Source organism: Camelus dromedarius, chromosome 22, assembly GCF_036321535.1.
Source record: "Camelus dromedarius isolate mCamDro1 chromosome 22, mCamDro1.pat, whole genome shotgun sequence".
Classification (NCBI taxonomy): Eukaryota; Metazoa; Chordata; class Mammalia; order Artiodactyla; family Camelidae; genus Camelus; species Camelus dromedarius.
In genome coordinates, this window is record NC_087457.1 from 25,596,912 (window position 1) to 25,617,257 (window position 20,346).

At 38.6% G+C, this 20,346-nt stretch overlaps 1 protein-coding gene across 43 annotated transcripts in view; it reads left to right on the forward strand.

Moving 5' to 3' along the window:
* Positions 1 to 20,346, forward strand: part of SORBS2 (sorbin and SH3 domain containing 2) — a 288,187-nt gene that overhangs the window by 229,050 nt on the left and 38,791 nt on the right. For 23 of the 43 annotated variants that reach the window (XM_064477520.1, XM_064477524.1, XM_064477519.1 and 20 more), the window contains 6 exons: positions 2,264 to 2,453; positions 4,670 to 4,784; positions 12,241 to 12,399; positions 13,109 to 13,192; positions 14,997 to 15,053; positions 19,383 to 19,432. In XM_064477520.1, the coding sequence (XP_064333590.1) occupies positions 2,264 to 2,453; positions 4,670 to 4,784; positions 12,241 to 12,399; positions 13,109 to 13,192; positions 14,997 to 15,053; positions 19,383 to 19,432 (655 nt within the window). Of the gene's footprint in view, positions 1 to 2,263; positions 2,454 to 4,669; positions 4,785 to 12,240; positions 12,400 to 13,108; positions 13,193 to 14,990; positions 15,054 to 19,382; positions 19,433 to 20,346 lie in introns of all 43 variants that reach the window. The other 20 variants (XM_064477530.1, XM_064477542.1, XM_064477538.1 and 17 more) reach the window with 4 other exon arrangements.

The window sequence follows — 20,346 nt, forward strand, 5'->3', positions numbered from 1 at the left end:
GAATGTTTAACCGAAGTGTGAAGGACAGCATGAAAGACAGACTGTAACAGGAGGTACAGAATAAGATAAAGAGCTCCTTTTATCAGCAGAATGATGACAGTTGCATAAGATCTTTCAGATACACTTCACAAAAAACAAGTCAAGCAGAGTATTTTGTGACCCTGTCCATGCTTTTGGCTCCAGAATGCAACCATTCATTGAAGGATGTTTTAAAATCCCACTTTGCTGGGCCGCTTTTCTGACTCAGAGTTGCCAGTGGTCATAATGGAACGGCTTCAATTCCGGGCATTTCCCTACTCGTATTTGAGGGAGCTGGTGTCTTGTGAAGTGGTTGCAGCCTGGAGGGAAGGACTCCTAAAAAATGTTTCCCATCATCGCTTTCTCCTAAATGCCACATGGTAGGAATCCCACACTGGGGCTCCTGTCACTTGCCAGCCCCAGGCTCAGGACTGTGGCAAGTGTCTGTCATTCCTTTGTTTAGAGCGGACTCCCAGGCCCACGTCACCTTCAGCAGCTTTAACGTCACATCAGGGTCCCCTTGCCAGCCTGGCCCGGAACTGGATGAAGTCCCCTCCGCAAGGCCGGAAGGCCAGCACTCAGGCCTTTCAACTGTTAGGGATTCTGCTACTAATCTCCAAAGACAAACAGAGGGGACAAAACCAGCAGGACACACTTAGTAACCCGTAAGAATCCGGCTTTCAATTCTCGCTCTTCCAGATGAGAGCAGGAGGCCTGCTAAGATTGCCTCAAATTTTATTCCTGGTCACGGGTACTGCGACCTCCCCTCTCGTGTTTAGCTTGGCAAAACACAAAATTCAACTAAGTAAATTTTAAGGATCTTATTGGCTTTATTCAATGATTCATGAATCAGGCAGCATCCAATCTAACAGAGAGAAAGGAGCCCCGAGGACCTGGGAAAAAAAGTGGAAGGATTTAAATAGGCAGAAGGGAGTGGGAAAGTTACACTCAGCAAGTAGGCTACTGCAGGATCACTTTTCCTCATGGGTCTCAGGGTCCATCAGGCAGAGAATCTAACACGTGCTGATAAGGTGACTCCTGATTAACTGGTTTAAGGGTCCCTCTCCAGTTTGGAGAGCCAAAATTGTAATTAAGTCTCAGTTTGGTGACGTGGGGCTGAGCATAAGCAACTCCATCTTGGGCCTGTTGTCTTTCTCTTTAACAAGCTCTAAAGTTGAAGTCTGACTGTAGAATTGAGGCCAAACAGAAGTACAAATTTTGCCTCTTATTTGTCATAGCAATTTGCATGGACCTTTGGGAGAAGCAGATGAGTGAAAATAGATTTACCTCAAAAGTTGTGGGAAATTTGGAATTCTTATAGTTATTTTTAATATTGAAGTTTGCATTCATTAGTAATTAGCAAATTGAACAGTAATTCCAGAGCCCTTTGCAGAGTTTTACCATTTAGCCCTTTGCAGAGTTTTACCATTTAACCCATTTAACAAAACGACTGCAACTAGTCTCCTCCCTTTCTATTAACCTTACATCCCACTGTTCCAGGTCTTGTACCTTCTGCCTCTTTTTTTTTCTTCTACACCATCTCTGTGACCATATTCCCCAACCCACTCCACTCTAGTACCACCAGTTCTATAATATCTTCTCTGACCAATCCACCACCTTCTAAAATCTTTCATTCCTAATATAGATTTTCTGCATGTGGCCTTTATCATGTTTTATTTTCAATTATTTTCAATCATAATTTTATTTGTGTCTCCTCTCCCGGATGCTCTATAAGCTTATTGAGGGTTTACGCTTCCTTAAGCCTTGCACAGCACACATATAACTCGCTCAATATTTTGTTTGATTGTAACTAACATATGAATTATCATATGTCAGTCAGAGCTTTTAAAGCAATGGAAGACATCCAGAAACAGTCCTATTAAGTATTTTTAATCTTCTGAAATCTTACCTTTGTGATTAGTTTACACTATCCAGGAGAAAATTTGCTAAGTATCTGCAAGTTTATTTCTAGTCTGAATTATTACTTATTCCAAAATGATTGATGAAGATTTACTGTACCCACTGCTTGTGTATATAATCTATTAACAAGTTAATAGATTAATAATGATCGATAATTATATTAATAAAGAGCACAACATGCAATGCATGCATTATGAATATGCTTGCTGATGATAATCTTGGTTAAAATCATTGGATATTTTGTGGGCTACAAACAGTTTAACACACTTTTAAAACGTTATTTGCTTCTGTTCTGTTTTTGTCGTGTTGTGCTGTTTCCTGGCAGGCCTGTACAACTCACCCTACAGCGCTCAGTCACATCCTGCTGCAAAGACCCAGACCTACAGGCCCCTCTCCAAAAGCCACTCTGACAATGGCACCGATGCCTTTAAGGATGCTTCCTCCCCCGTCCCTCCCCCGCATGTCCCTCCTCCAGTCCCACCACTTCGACCAAGAGATCGGTCTTCAACGGAAAAGTAAGGCACTTTTCCCCAAAGTGTCCTATATTTAGCTTAGGGTAAAAATAAACCAAGACGGCATTCCACAGCAGAACTGGAGCTTACCTTACTGAGATAGTATGTGTGTAATCTTATTATCAGTCTTATATGTGCGATCTTATTAGTCAACACAGGTGCCATGTTGACCTCCTCTATTAAGAGTGCAGTAAACCTTTTCACAACCTTGGTTCCTAATATTATAGTGACCTAAGTTAGACGTGAAGTGACCTGAGCACCATCCCCACTCTTTGATCAATAAATGCATTAAAGAAGACAAATAACTGGAAATAACTAACACGTGATCCCTTTGGCACAGCAGGTCAGAGACTACACAGTTAATTTTCAGTTTCCTCAGATCTGAGATGTTAGACTATTAATAACCTAAAATTTCCCCTCTGGTACACAAAAGTATCTTTTTGAAAACAGGGGAGGTTACTCATAAATCATAAATAAGACATTAGTTAATAAGTGTCTATCTGTGACTCATTTCCACAAACTAATTTGATTTCCCCACTGAACTATTTTTATAGAAACTATTTACACAAAAATAAAAATTTATAAACATATTTTTATTGTGCCATTTTTATTAGGATAATGACTAATAATCTTACTTATAGGGAACCCTTTTTCGAGACCTCACTATGAGCCAAACACTAGGCCAAGCACTTTTCCTGTATTATTTCACTTAATTCTGAGAACAACTCAATGAGAAATGTTCTAATTTAAACCCATTTTAGAAAGAAAGAAACTGTAGTTTAGGAAATTCAAGTAACTTGCTCCGCTCATACAGCCAAAATGTCCAAGCCAGGATTCAAACTCAGCTCTGACTAAAGTCATAGCTCATGCTATTCTAACAATCATAAATAAGAATATAAGAATTATTCAATGTTAATATTGGTTATTAAGCATCCATCCATCATACACGTCCCGGAAATATTATAGTCAACACCCCGTTGTACCATTAAGAGTAAGTGATGTTCACATAAAGTAGAAGATGCCACAAAAATAGACACACACTATGTATAGAGAGGTTCTCATTTCAGTACCAATTGCCTCATGATGAATTATACGTGTGATGTCTGAAATTTGAGAATTATCTAGACGTGAAACAGTATCTCTGCCATAAAAAAGAACCATTATTAACTGAGATTTAAATTATTTGTCCAATGTGTTTTAGTAAAAATAAATCTTTCATTAAGAAACATGATAGTTCCTTAAAAATTTCTACGCTTTCATATACACTGCCTTGTCTAATGCTCAAAATACCTCTGCTGAATACTACTCCTCAGTTTACCAGAAAGCCAGGGACCTGTCCCTAAGTCTCCTGTCTTGTAGGGTACTTTTATTTCCAACGTGCCATGGAGTCAGAATTCCATCCCAGCCCAGGAGTGAGAATTGCCCCCATCTGTAAGTCAGAAAATCCCTCTTCCTCAGAGACGGTCCCCCCAAAGGAAGCCTTCTTCAGCCTCAGCTACCCAGGAAAGCTTTATGTTTTAAGTCCCTCTTTGAGTGCCTCTTGAAGGATATTAGTTCAGAGAAAACGGCTGATTTCAGGGCTCCTGTGCAATGGCAGGCGAGAATTCTACCACTGAGCCACCAATGCTCCTATGCAATGGGATTAGATGTCTCGCTCTGGTTTTTCAAGGGTGACCCCAAGGAGGGTCTCCTCTGCCACACAGCTTGCTTCTATGGATGGCAACCCAAGTGAGACTAAGGCACTTTTCCCAGACAAACTATGATGCCACTTGCAAGATAAACAAGATCAAACATGATGTGTACGTTACTCCTTGTCACTTTAGATCAAGGATGGCAGGTCACACAGCGGTGGGATAAACTCACATAGCTTAATGGAGCATAGCCGCCACTTACACTAAACACAAACACACACAGCTGCTATCTGTGACCCCGGGTTTACTAGCGTGTCACTAGCCACAAAGTTATTAAGCCAGCAGGAGGACAGTCCTTGTATGGAAAAAAATAGAAGAAAATATGAAATAAAAGAAGTGGCTTTCCTTAAGTCATTTATGTAAAACAAAACGTAAATGTGGTACTTTCTGCAGGCTGACATTTTATCCTGAAACACTTTAAAAAAATCTATACTAAAAGTTACTTTGAAAACAGATAGCGAGTGGTTTTATACAACCGCTTTAAACATACAGAATTACTTGAACATGTAATTTGTTGTTTATTCCTAGGCATGACTGGGATCCTCCAGACAGAAAAGTGGACACAAGAAAATTTCGTTCTGAGCCAAGGAGTATTTTTGAGTATGAACCTGGGAAGTCATCAATTCTGCAGCACGAAAGACCAGTAAGCACTTGCCGTTCAATAGAGCGCCAGTTCTCCAGGCTTCCTGGGGTTCCCAAAGAAACCAGAATTTCATATCGTTTAGTAATTTTTTGTCACAAAGGTAATTTATTTAGTTGGCACTATTGAGAAAGCATGTTTATTTTGTGTCATGATTTGTGCATCTTATCTCAGAACCGAAGATGCGCTCTCTACTATGTGGTCCCTACCCACCAACCGTAGGACTCATTTGCATGTAACCAGAACTGTGCCTTATCATGACCCTGAGTTTAATTAAAAAAAAAAAGAACAACACTCAAATGCAACACTGAATTGCCAGTTCACATTGCTAATGAGAACAATCATTCTTTGACCTCTCTGACACAAATGGACCCAGGCAGGTCCATCCCTTGGTTTCCAAATTGATTTCTTAGTATTTCTTTGGCTTACAGGGAGTTTTTCCAAATGCCTTTCTTACAACAAGTCATTTTAATTGATTCTTATTAAATCTCTCTCAGGTTACCAAGCCTCAAGCTTCCTGACTGGTTGTCAATATAATGGATCAAGATTATATTTAGCTTTGCAGTATTTTTTCCAATTATGTATTTTAATTACATGCAAAGGGAAAGATACATAAAGTGAAAAATAACCGCTTGCCTCCTCAAAGAGCAGCTGAACAGACAGGTTCTTCCTGGGCCCTCTTTGTTTTGATCTCCCCACTCCTCCCTGAGACCTGTGCTTTCTCTCCTAGATCAGCGCCTTCAGGACCTCTCTGAAATTCTGTCACTCCCTCGCATCCTCTCTGGTGAAACCTGCCTCTAGAGCAACAGTTGATGTCGCTTGCAATTTACTCTCATCCTTGTCTTAAAAGAATTTTACGTGTCAGTGAACAGGAAAAAGAGTTTTCTGCGTTAGTGCCTTTAAGAGTATCCCAGAAACCACACTATTATATATATAACATAAGGTCGGCCCTGAAGTTTGATTGGAAACCGTTGCTCACCACACCCAACACGAGCGTCCTTGATTTAGTTTTTGAAACCCTGTGTTTATGGTTATGTTCTTGAGAAGCATGTTCAAAAACCTTGTAATCACACAATTCATACAGGATATTTATCTAAGCCTTCTTTTCCTTTCTTCAAATAACTTTTATCTTTTAGAGCATCAAGACTTCACCAGAAAAACTGAAAGAAAAAAAAAAAAAAAGGAACAACACTGATCTGCAGGTTCCCCTGCAAACGTATAACCCATTTACTAGGTTACATGACTGAATAGCATGATCTCTGACATTTCTAGGAGGAGAATTGAGTGAACCGTGATGTCACCATTGCATAAAATTGAAAATAGCAAAGTAATCATGCAGAGTAATGAGTCTCAGATTTAAATGTAAATAACAAAAGGTTAATGACCTTTTGTTCTAACGATGTATGAGACTTTGAGGACGATGAGGGTTGTAACTGTACTGGAATGCTTCTGAAGCTGTGGTGTCAGGAAACAGGACTGATTTTAGAAGCCATCCCATTAGGATATTTGTAGTATTTACTCATGCAACAAAATTTATTAAGTACCAACTATGTGCCGACATTGTCTTAGGTGCTAGGGACACGGTAGTGAACAAGACACAGTCTTTACCTCAAGGAACTTAGAGCCTATCATTCAACCAGTTTGCAGAGTAGACCAACGTTTGTGTGAAGTAGACCATCTCCTGGGCGGTGAAAATGGGGACACGCTGGATGAACTTGTCCCCTCAAGAGCTTATTCATGGGCCCTGTCATTGTGACTGAGAGTCCACTTTACTCATGTTTTTTTAGTTCAAGCTTTGAAGGCTCCCACTTTAAAACCAGTGATAATAATAATAATAACAACCATAAGAATCGCTGTAGGTCTTTATTGAGCACTTTCTATGGGCCAGGCCCTGTAATTAGTCATTTATGCCTTTATCTCATGTAATGGTCCCAACAGCCCTATGAAGTAGGTGTGCAGAATTCCCATTGTACAGATAGACAAACTGAACACTTGCTTAGTAACCCTGCCCAGGCTCATGTGGTTGGTGAGTCCTGGATCTAGGAGCCAGGGCAGACGCACGCCTGGTGCACTGACTCACCACCATACTGTCACCCCACCAGGATTAGCTAAGTCCAAACCCTTTTAGCTAGTAGTCATTATCACCTAAGTTAGATTTGATTATTTAATTATTTTGCAGGATATAAGTTAATTTACTTGTTAACTGACAGTAAATTAGTGCACTTGGTTTATTTTACCAGTACCCTGGGCCCTGAGTAGTTGAGACACAGGCCAGTATACTTAACTAGCCCTCAGAAGAATGGAAAGATCTAGAACACGGCTGAAGATTTGGGTATGGATAGATCTCTGTTGCCATGGGGAAAGAGCAGTGGGAAGAACCTAGAAACATGGAAGGAAATGAGAATGGATATCTTACGAAGAAATGGAAAGAACCAAAATGTTTATCTCTCCTAAAAAATTCTGCTGAGGGTCAGCCTTAAGCAAAATGATTTGAGCTAGTCATCTGTATCATTCTGACCAAGCTTTGTATTATAGGACTCAGCTATTATCTTTTTCTTTTCATCAACCCTGAATCCATTCCAAGTGCCTCTCTAAATCAGAAAAAAACAAAGAGTGCAGGGCACGATGGTGTGGCAGAGACTGGCTCTATCTTGGTAGAGTTTACATAAGATTCAAGAGTGTCTTGGACACACAGAAGACAGAGGATGGAGAGCAGATTTGCTAAGTAAGAGCAAAGGAGTAGCAAATGGGTAGCACTCTAGGAGTGCAAGGCTTAGGCACTCTCATGTCTTTTTACTTCAAGATGATTTTGAGCATTCCTTTCCATCTTTAGTTTTTTGTAAGTTATAGACAACAGCTAGGTTATTCTCTGTTGCTCTTTTGCATTCTGAGATGATGCCACCATCTGCCCAGTTTTTCCCAGTGTCATCTTGGTTTCCCCTCTCCCCAGCAATCTCAAAGTCCTGACTCCCAGGAGAAATGCCACTGCTACCCCTCTCTTCCGGTCTACAATTGTCCATTGCCTGGATTAGAATGCCAGCCACTACCTCATTTCCCTAATTCTCCAAACTAGTCTCCACACCACAGCGAGGGCAATCTTAGGAATCCTCCTGCTCAAAACTTTCTCCTGGCTTTCAAGTGTCCTTCTTGCAAAACCCGAATTCCTTAACATAATATACAAAACACCTCGTGGTTTGGCCCCCGCTGGCCTCTCCAGCCGCAAGTATCTTCCTGCCCTTCCTGCCTCACTCACTATGTCCCAGCTCTACAGAGAGCTTTCAGTTCCTTCCTTCCTGGACCTCTGCACAGGCTGTCCCTCTGCCAGGAATGCTCTCTCCACCATTTCTGTCTTCCCATGGAAAGTTCCGTCTCCTCCTCAGCCTAGTCTAACTTCCACCAGGGCACCATCTCAACTACTGGACACAGCCTCCCCTGCTGTGAGCCAGAGCACGCTGCACTGCGCCCACCACACTGAACTGTAACAGCCTGTTCACTTGTCTGTGTCCCTCACTAGACTGTAAGCTCCTTGAAGGCAGGGACCATGTCTGGCGCACCACATGAATCCCCAGCACCTAGCACAATGCCTGGCACATGGCAGGTGTTCAGTGAAGACTCACTGAATTAACATGTAAGTGAATGAATATAGGTTTCACCCTTGCAGTTAGTGGGTAAAGTCGGTGGGATGGAATCCTTGTTCGGTAGCTTATCTATGAAGTCTGCACACTTCTAGTGACAAAAGGCAGCATGGGTCTCCATCAAAGCACGCAGGAGGGACTCCACATACTGCTATTAGTAACCGTGGTTCACTAATTCCATGATTCCCTAGCGCACAAAGGGAGCAGAGGAGGCAGAACTGTTTGAACGGAAGTCCTCCTCCAGACCCTGGCCAGAAGGATAGCCCTCTTAGAAATCAATGCAACATGCATTTATATTCTTTAACAGAAAAATAAAAGTGAATGCAATTGTTTAAGTGCTTAGATATTCATTTGACTATAAATTTAGAAATGATGATTACATGGGCCTAATGTCTTATCTAGAAAAGTACTTTGCAATCACTAAGGATTTACCTTAAACTAACTTGAACCACAATTTATTCCATGAGACAATCATACAAACTGTCTGCTGGGATTATATTAATAAAAATTTCACATCCCATCTGGCTGGATATGTTTATAGGTGAGCCACATAAAAATAAAATAAAATAAAACAAAAAACACTACTTAGGACCTCTTGATGCTTCAAAATACAAAACAATGAGATGTTACAACCTTTCTGTACAATAACTAAACCCATATATGATGATAAAAGTGAAAGAAACACTCACTGAAAACACTATGCAGAGTTCAAATGTAATTTAAATCCTCAGTGAACTTAAGCTTCTTTATCAGTGAAGATTGTCAATCAAAGCTTAAGCTATAAAAATATTGAGTTTCATCTGTTGATCTGAATCATAAAATATTATCCCAACCAACAACATGTAGAGCATTTACTACAGAATCTCAGTAAATGTAAAACATAGTAGCCAAGGCAATTAAAGCTTAAAAATCAAATGAGCATAAATTATAAAGAACCAAGGTATGCTGGCAATATTTTTGTGTCTGAAGCAGCAAATAGAAATCACATGCCTGCAATAAGAATACTGGGAACAGTAGAATTTTTATGACCTGAAAAGCAACGAAATGCTTTTAAACTGTGGAAAACAAAACTTTAAAAATGGGTTACCTTGAAATAAGAATCGTGTGTAATTTACAGTTTTAGGTTTTCCTAAACACTTCCTCTTGTGCTGATGCCCCGACGTTAGTTGTAAGCACAGGGGTCCTGAGTTTTTAAAAAGAAAAGAGCAGGGACCAAAAGAGGGTAGCAAGACATGCAGCAGGATCGCTGCTCTTTTGTTGTCTTTTCTGAGCAAATAGAGTAAATCCTAAATGAGTTTCTGAGTGTTAACATTCGTGTCGAATGACAAAAAAAAATTTTTAAAGTCATTCATGAAAAGTGCTGATTTCGTGAGACTATGCGTACGTATGCATGTCTGTTGGCTGATCATCTGTATCACTGCCTTCTGTGAGGCCTCTGTGTACCTTAGAGTGAGTCTAGATTGCTGCTTAATACCTTTAATTGTTGCATGACTAAAGGGATTCAAAAGGTCAAATGCAGCAGAGAAAATTCTAGTTCTGCCACTTACCATCCTTTACCACAGACGCTCTGCTTAAGCATGTGCCTTTCATTACGTTCCAGGGTTATAGATAATTACCAACTATGGCTGCTGGGGAGGGGGAGAGAGGTTCTCTTCTCATTTCTATTGGCATGGATTCTAGATCGTTGCCCCTTGAGATGATAAATTGAATTTTTAATCTACAAAATCGTAATTCATGGAAAACTGCCATTCTAAGGTGGGGTGCAGGATAGTCGATATTCTGATCCCGTTTCCACATCTTATCATAGAAACAGATTTCTATAAATCAGGAATTTGTATATTTGTTTGTTGTATATATTTTTTAAGGCGGAAGCCCAAGTTGTAAGCCCTGGTAAATATACTTGTTTAGTAAAGTTGCTGCCCTCTACTGTTCAAAGTGTTTTTTAAACACATTTTCGTTTAAGAGAAGTTTCTCTCTCTCCTTAACAAAATAAAGTACCGTACATGAAAACAGACATTATAAAATTGAGAATTAATAGTATTATTAAGTGAGTAACGTTAGAAACAGCGAGATTTGAAAGAGCCAAAGATTAGTTTTCCTGTAGAAGCAGTAGTGGGCCTCTACAGACAGAACAAAATTACTGGAAAATTCTCTCTAATGTCAATTACACTAAGAATCAGCTCCAACCAACTATCCCATAAAATAGCCATATGCCGCAGCTATAATCTAAATGATAATTGGAGAAAAACAGTATTTTACTACAACCAAAATCTCAATTACTACTTTTGCATTATTGAATCGGATATAAATTGAATCAAGTTTTTAAATTAAACAGAAGATGGTAAAACAGAATATTTTCTATCAATTTCACTGTTACTTCTGAAATATAAACCAAATAGAATGTTGACATAAATAAGAGACTATAGCTCAAGATTTCTGCAACATTTCTCATAGTAATTACGGGATGTTCTCCACAACGTTATGACAGTAAAGGAGAATCCTATTTTAAAAGAAAGAAAAGAACAATCTCAACGCCGTGCTTGTGCAGACACAGGCTTTGTGACCCCACCAGAACTGTCATCGTAGTCTGCTTTTATCACTTAGCGCCCCATTGTAAACATGTCCCAGGGTTACGCAATCTTTCTCATTATGATCACCACAGATTTGGGATAACGTAGACCCTTTCACTCTTGTGTCATGATGTCTCAAACTTTTCTTTCACTGCCTGTGACTACTATTATAATCTCATAAAATATTGAAATAAAAGGCACATCTCCAAAAAGACTTTGGATAGAATTGATCATTAAATACAGACTATGTTGTTAACAAAACTATCGGGAAGGCAACAGGTCAGTTTCACACTCGGACAAGCTACTGTCAAAAAAATGGCTTTTGTTCGAATGTGGCGTATCTCAAAACATCCAATATTACAAGATTGTAGGGCATTTCTTCCAGAGTGGAGATATAACTACTCCGTGGAAGTCCGTGAGCTCTTTAGAAATTGTAAGGGAATGATACGGACCTGCTTTGAAGCAGTGAGCACGTAACAGATCTCCTGGAATATGTCCCCTCCCGGCCAAGGTGAATGGCTTTGAGGGAACTGGAGCTTTTTTTTTTTCCCCTTGACTTAAAATACTACCATCCAGTTGCTCCATGTTTAATTAGTGTCATGTAATAAATTCTCAAAGAAGTCATAACCCATATTAGCACTTTAAGCATCTCTTTTAAATGCAAAATCAATGGCTTGAATCAATCTGGTCAGGCATGTATTATTCAAAGGCATTAAGGACACTGCTAGGAAAAGTAAATGCTCTTGTTTTCTATTACTAAAGCAATTGCATATATTTTCTCAACTTGTTTATATTAACAGTCCTGGTTTTCATATCTTAAATATAACATTCAGAAAAAAGTACACTGTAAGTCAAGTATAAAAACTGGCTTTTTCTCTAAAGTGTTAGCCAAACCCTGGTGGGATTTTCTCCCCCTCTCTTTCGCAACCTTGACCAACCACAGCAATCTGAAAAACCTAACCCCACCCACACCCATTTCTCTAGCTTAAGGTGGACAGGTAGGTGACTGCTGGGGTAGCTCATAAAATGTGACCTTTCTTCACTTTCCAAGAGGCTTCTTGTTGTCACACCTCTTCAGTGGTCCAGGCCATTCCTAAGTTAGCGGGGACCCCCGGGGACATTTTATTTTTCTGGAACGTGTCCTCCCGCCTTACCTAAGGCAGCCCGCAAAGCGCTGCTAACAGGTGTCCTCTCAGTCCCATCAAGAACGTCTACCTAATGAATCAGTTTTCCCTTCACCCCTTTTTCTTACAGCCCCCTCTCCCAACCACTCCGACACCGGTTCCAAGGGACCCTGGCCGGAAGCCTGTTTCCCTGTCACCACATGGAGAAGTAACTGGTAGCCCCTCCCCTCCGCCCAGGACCAGCATCCCCACACCAAGCCCGTGCACCCCGGCTCTCTCTCCCATCTGGGTGAGCTCCTTCCCCCTCTACCGTAGCGAACGCCGCCAGGAAGTTCAGGTGTCGCCCTCGTTCCCCAGAGGTTAAGATAACCAGAGGCTGGCTACTCACCGTCACCACCACCGTGCTGCCCTTTTCTTTCTCACCCAGACCCCAGGTTCTTCATGTCAACCAACCCCCTAACAGTCTCGCAGCACCTCTCACTCCTCCCCCCACCTTGTATCTCTTCCTGCCGTATCCTTCCCCTCCCCCAGGCTCTCCAAGTGCCTACACCTGAGCCCACTGCCCACCGCGTGCAGGCTTGCACGCCGGGGCCAAGGAGGGCACGCCGGGGCCAAGGAGGGTGTGCGCATGGAGCCACTCACCCAGAAGAGCTATCTGGTGGCTGAGTTGAGCCCATTTTGACACCCTGCTGTGCTACCAGGCTCATTCTCACTGTCCCAGGGAGTTTGTCGAAGTTTATGCAGCCAGCTAAGGAGAAAACCAGACAGGACAGCAGAGGAAGCAGAGCCAGGGGCCTAAGTGGTGACACCGGAGCTCGCCTCCATGTCCTGAGTTTGCTCATTTTACTTTACTTCCTTTGTTCTCTCTGGCTGAGATTTGTCGGATGAGAGTTGATGCATGTCTGCGTGCGAATGTGTGTGTTTTTCATGCCTCACAGCGTTGCCCTCACTTAGCTCAGTGTGACTTTTCCTTCCCTTTTCCTTCACATCTGCTCCAGACTGATCGCATAAATCCAGATGACATAGATTTAGAAAATGAGCCCTGGTATAAATTCTTTTCAGAACTGGAGTTTGGACGCCCGGTAAGTGAGGCTAGACTGTTAATATAAGATGATTAGGGGAATGTTGTTTGATTTTTAAAGCATACCATTATCAGAAGAGATAGGCGTCACTTAGAGAATAAAAGCAGAATAGTATATACACTAAAAACACACTGAAAAAAGTGTATCCTACATACACAGATTTGGTACAGCTTAGCCCACATTCACTTCTCTACCAGTTAAACGTGCTCAGACACTTCCTGTAGAGTTTTCCTTTACCATCAAATCATGCACTAGGATTACTTGATGTGTAATTGATTGCAAATTCAAAATGTTAAGACAGTTTCTGTCTTAGAATAGTCTGACAATCATTACAGATTTATAGAAGATTTGTATTTGTTTACAGTCCGTTTGGGTCTAGTTCAAGCAGAGGAACACTGTGAAATTTACAATAAAGATAATTACTATTATGATAGCTCCCGTTTGCTGAGAACTCACCAAGCGCCTGGAGAGTGCTGGGTTCTGTACTCATCCTCTCAGTGAGTCCTCACAATGTTCCTCCAGGAAAAAGAAATCGGAGGCCAGAGGGATTAAGTAATTTGCCCAAGATAGTAAATGGCAGAGTCAGAAGTTAAACCATGGCCTATCAAAAAACAAAAACAAACAAACAAACAAACAAAAACCTCTCGCAAATCCCCACTGTAATACACTGCCTGAATATCTCCGCTATGAAATACCTCACCTGCTCTTAGGGATATAAGGAAAAGGAAAAAGAAGGAAACCCTACGGACCTTGATTTCTGGTCCTGCTACTGAAAACCACCACAACATCTGTAGTCCCCAAAACCCAACCAAAGGTCAGCCTTCGAGAATTGCTTAATCTGTTTGGGATAAAGAGTCAATCCAAGCTTCAAATAACAATTTCCATTATTAACTCAAGTTTTACCAGGGAACTATATCTACCAACAGCAGTGCATGTGATGTCTGTCAATTACATATTTTTTATACTCTCACCGGTGTTTCTGAATTTTCAACACGTAAAGAACATACTGAATACACTGTACAGAAGTTTCATGAAAGATCAGAGTGTACAATCTTTCTTTTATCATAATCATATACTGATTTACATACTCAAGTACTGACTATATATTATATACTAGGTGGTTATAGTTGTTAGTCCCTTTTGTCCATTAAAACGCAAAGCAGACTTGGTTAGATATGTTACATCTTACTGAACTGGATCAAAAGTCACTGTAAATGAATATAAAACAAATAATTTTTTTTAGAATTTCTATAACTAATAGGAAAAATTTTTTTCTAAGTTGTATCCAAGCAGTCACATAAATGCATTTTATTTCAGAGAAAAAAAATTCCCCAGCTTTATTTTATATGTATTGTTATTTTTGTTTAGATAGTTTGTAGAGACTAGACCAGTTTCTGTTCTGAGCCGAAATTATCAGCATTTTTCTATAGTCATTTTCAACCACACGTGGAAACTCACCAGCATGCTATCCACCTGCCCTTTCAGTGTTTCTTTAATATACCTTGCATTCCTCTGTGGCTAGAGACTAGGAGTGCTAATTTTGATTTGAAAAAATAAGTTTATATATATACTAATCAAATCACTAGTAATTTTGCCCAGCGCTTGAGAATATTTACAAACATTGGGCTCTGCCTCCTGGGCTACCCCCATTTTGCTCCATTCATGTCACTCTTTGTGTGTATCCAATGCTATCAGCACTCAGTTTCTAACTGTTGTCACCTTTTCCACATGTTCATTCCTTGCTGCCATTGATTCTCCTCCATTCCATCTCCACACTCTGCTTATGTGGTGCATCTACACCCAGCCTCCTAAAAAGGCTCTGGACTATGTTCAAGATCATTCTTCTGGTGTTTCCAATGAGGTAAAAACAAATTATTCTCTTTTTCAGATTTCTCTCTTAAGACCTGTTACTGTGATTCTGAACATCCGTGTTTTACAATTCACTGTAGTGTCTAAGCTGTTTTGAGAATCTATCTTTGCATCATTGTGTTGTATCCAGTATCACTGTTTGTACGTTAATTATACCAAAGCTGTTGGCCCGCTCGGAAACATAGGTGAAAAATCATTCCAATCATAACTTGTAGTTGAACTATCCAGTGCAGGCTGGTATCCAGAACGTAATCAGAAATCAAAATAGTAGTGTTAGTGCACATGTTCAATTAGACAGAATAAAATACTACTAGGAGTCTCCTCAGAGCCATTTTATCACCATGCTTGCAGGTGCAGAATGACAGTTTACATTCTTAGATAATCAGATTTTTATGTACCATGTTTGCCTAAAATTTATTTTAATTCTTTCATTTTCCTAAATACAATTTGTGGAATTTAGCATCAGATAAAATCAAGAACAGGGCTGACAAATAACTGGCACATATGTCACCACTTCCCAGTTCCACACCCTTAACAGACATTACTAATCCTTCTCAGCACTGTAATCCAGGTAGCCATTATACTAGATTATCGCTCAGTTAAATATGTGCAACCAGAAAGTAAAACTAGTAGGATATCTATGTTGCAGGAAGTACTACTGACATACGGTGGTGACCACTGGAATTGCAGGCATGGTCTCAGGAGGAAATACTCAACTTACCAGAGCTTCAATTTGCAATTCCAAATAATTTCTCCCAAGGAATGCATCAGAATGTATGTTAAAATAGGGAAGTGTCTAAATATTTATATATTAAGTAAAAAATAATCGGGAACATTCTGGATTATTGAATTCAATCATTTGTAAAGGCTAATGTGTTGTAGATAGGCATATAATCTGAAGAAAATCAAATACAACAAGCAGCTCTATTCTGAGCGTCATGTTCCCCTCACATCTGAAGAAAGAGTATCACCTCAATACAGGAACAGGCAAAGAACTGACTTTGGCATTCAATTTGGTAAGATATTTCTCTCAGATATCTTGATGAGGTATTTCCAGGATGTTTTTAAGGCAATTAGCTCACTGAGAACTGAAATGGAATTCAGAGATCACCATGTCCAACTTACTCATTTTTCAGTCAAGAAAAGTAGAGCCCAGCAATTTTAAGAAATATGTCTCAAATCACACGGTAAGATGGTGGCGAATTAAAAATAAAATACAGATCTCTTAACCTTCATTTCAGTGCTATTTTCTTTATATCATACTTCCAAGCACTTCTAAGAGATGTATTTAGAGTTCAAGTATTTTGCTTAATACTATTCCTTATTAGCTATTGATTTCTGTGATATAAGTTCTGATAGTTAACATTACACAATAATTCCTGGGACAAAAATAGTAGAAACTTAATTCTATGCTTTCTATAACGTTATAGTTGTGGCACAAAAAAAAAATCACATAAAAAGCACTTTGCCAATGGTTAAACTGATTTTCCATTCTCTCTCTGGGATTGAGAGGGGGTGTCGTATGTTCTGATAGTATATCAACTATGTTACTCATTTCACATCACAGTTTTTGGAGTGTTAAAAAACATTCTGATAAGGTACTGACTCCTGTCTCTAATGACCTTATGTAAAACATTTCTAGTAAAATCTATAATTGAATAGACATTATCTTGGCTACTATTTACCAAGTGCCTAGTATATACCATGAATAACATACTTTTTACATACTTTTTAATCCTAAATATAACTGAGAAATGGCATTAATAAAGAAAAATTAAGGACTTTTAAGCAAAGTTTAAGAGCATGATCACTTAGCAGAAAGACCGATTCATTGTCTACACTTTATTAAAATGAGCTTCATTGAGATGTGTTAAAATGACGGTAATATGTAAATACTCAGTAAAGCACAATAGGTAAACATGTACCTCTTTTCTGGAGACAATTTCCATTTCAGAATGAGTATCATTCACATAATTATCATACAAGTTTTTCTCTTAGTCATCTATCTAGACTTTTTACTATTTCCTTATAATTTAATACTGAACCTTTTCCTTTGAGCATACATAAAAATCACAATAATGGTTTCAGTTTATTTTGGATTGTGGAAATCAGCAAAGGAGGAACAATTGTAGTTTCTTAGCCTAAGTCTAAAATACAGTTAACTTATCAGCATGGAACCTTCACTTCTTACACTGTGTTTAGTTCATATTACAGTATTGCTTAGCTCATGCTGGTGATTCAAAATTTCTGATCACTCTAGGGTTGTTTTAAGAATGTTCTGAAATTGACACATTTTGATGGCCAACTGTGGTTTGTGGCTGGGTGTCTCACGAAAGCCACAATCAACACAGATGGCAATGCTCTGAGTCACTTTTGCGTTTCTCTTCTGCAAACATGCAGAATTAATATTTCTAAATCGGAATATGATTATCCAGTTTTATTTATTTACTTATTTGCCTTCCTTCTTATTTAGTATTTATCTTTCCACCTTTCCAGTGTCCAATTCAGAATTCAGCAAGTTAAAATAGTCATGTAAACTTACCCGATTAGCAGACGAAATTTTTTTCTAACTTTATATTTGTTGAGAACTTAGGAATCTAAATATTTTATAGGAACTAAAAATACTATATGCTTTTTTCTGTTTAAAAAGAGGGGATAATATTCTCTTGCAAAGAGATGCTTTTGTTTGTTTCTGGGCAATTTCATTCTCCTCATTCAGTAAAGACAGAATTAAGTGAAAATATTAGTCAAAGTAGCAATTTTAGAGTTATGCATAAGGGGACTTGTCAGACTGATCTACATAAAGAATGTCAGAATTATATACTAATATTTCAATTCATTAATTAGTGCTAATTTACAAATAGAAAATAAAGCTATAGAAATAGTTTTTAAATTGTGGTCTAATTTCCACTAAGTAGGTTTATTAAACTCAAGTGAAATATTTCTGTGTGATGGGAATTTAAGATAAAATTTGTCAAATCCTGCCTTTCTGGCTGACATTTTTAAACATTCATACAGAAGAACATTTTCAAACTAGAATTTCAGTTCTTCATCAGACTGCAGTTTAGTTGTGATGAAGAACTAATCATCAAATATGACCAAAGCCCAGACTTTATAAACACTGTGTGTGCATATATATACACACTTGGTATGCACCCTATACATTCTAGACATCATACAACTACACTCATCTTAAATTTGTATCTAATATTTTTGCTCAATATCTATTTCGTTGTATGTTCAGAATGAAAGAGTATGAAAATGGTGTGTATAATACACACTTGGAATTATTTATAAATTTGTATTATTTATTTTTCTTTATTCCTACAACCGTGGGTAACTGAGAGTTGATTTTCTGACTAAAGTGTTAAAATCCACTTTTTAAAAAAGGGTTATATTTTGGTTCATTAAATCATTTATTTTAAACTAACTCTGAACTTAACTAATTTCAAAGATATAAATCTGTACCTGATTTAAGAACCAGATAGTCTGGTTTAATTTCAAACCAAATTCTGTGGCTTTTATGAAAATGTCATGTCTATGTTGACAGATGAAAGTTCTGCTTAAGTTTTATGCCTATCTAAAGATAACACCTGGCCACATGACAAAACATTTATAAAGAAACCTTTTATAAGGATTGAATGATGACTACAAATATTTCTTTAAACATCAAACCATTCCTTTTTGTAAGAAGTTTATATTTACAGCCTATTTCTACATGAAAGAGTGGTTATTGATTTTTCTTTTTTCTCCCCAGCAGTGTTTGGGTTGTGGATATTTTGAGTTACACAGAGAAATGCAGGGCAGTACAGCCAGCCCGCCATACCCATGGGTTCTGCATTCACAGATTCAACTGACTTGGGGACAAAAATATTTTTGAAAAAATATTTCCAGAAATTTCCAAAAGTCAAAACTTGAACTTGCCATGCCAGCAACTATTCACATAACATTTACACTGTATTAGGTATTATAAGTAAGCTAGAAATGGCAGATTACATGCAAATACTACAACCATTTTATATAAGGGATTGGACATCCTCAGATTGTTGTATCCTCGGGGTGGGCGGGGGAGTGGTCCTGGAACCAATCCCCCTCAGATACCAAGGGATAATGGATATCAGAAGCGAAAGTAGATAGGAAGAAGTAGAAATTAGATTGTATGATTTCTGTTTGGGAAGACATTTTTATGACCATAGTAAATGGTATTCTTAATCTCAATTTTGACAATACTCTTTCTAGGATACCTAATTTAACGTCCAGGGACAAAGGAAATTTTGCCATGGTAAAAATTTCTTATGGAACTATCTTTCTGTCTTAACAGGCCTCCTTGTATCAATCCTCTATAGACAGGAGCCTGGAAAGACCTGCTAGGTAAGCATCTCCTTACGTTATGCAGCCAGAATATTCTATACCAGTGGTTTCTTTTTCAGTGAAATGGTAATGAGAAATTATTTGTTCCTCATCTTTATTTTAAGCACCATAATTCATAAAGTTGTCTTAATTTGCCTCTGCATCATTTTATATCATCATATTTGAGAACGTATAAAAATTAGGTGAAATAATTCTGGATTCCTTCACAGGCTGTGAAATTCTGGCCTTCCTCATCTCCTCTCTACCCAGTTTTCGTTTTCCTTGGATAAGGACTATAGACATCTAACTTTCAATATTGTTAGATGACACGATGACAATACATTGGGAAAAACCATGATAAATTATTAAAGATTTTATAAATTTTGTCCTACATACGTTTGTTCACTATACTCTGACCACACAAATCAGAAATACTGTTATAACCAGTAAATGAGGACTTCTTATATACCAGACATTCTAAGTACATAAACATATTCAATCCTTAAGAAAACATTATGAGTTAAGTACTGTTATCCCAATTTTATCTTTAGTAAGCTGAAACCTGGGCTCCGTAACATACCAAGTATTTACAGTTGGCAAGGGACAAAATAGAATTGAACCAAAATTGCTTGTAAACACTGGTCCTAACTACCTAAGAGTCTACCAAGGTAAATTCTATTCGTAGGCTTTGAATATGACACTTACTTAAAAACAGTACAGAAGTTCAGACATAGTTCAGTAGCAATATTGAGTAAAGCAAACTCCCAGTCATATTGTATCAACAACAAATATCTGTATAACAGTAACTTGTTCTTCCACAGATTTCCATCAACATAAGTGGAAAACTTTTTAAGTTGGTTTCGTGAGTGCCATTCAATGGCATTAATGTCACTAAGAAAGGAGCTCCCCAAACCCTTCCTTTTACATCTTTTACA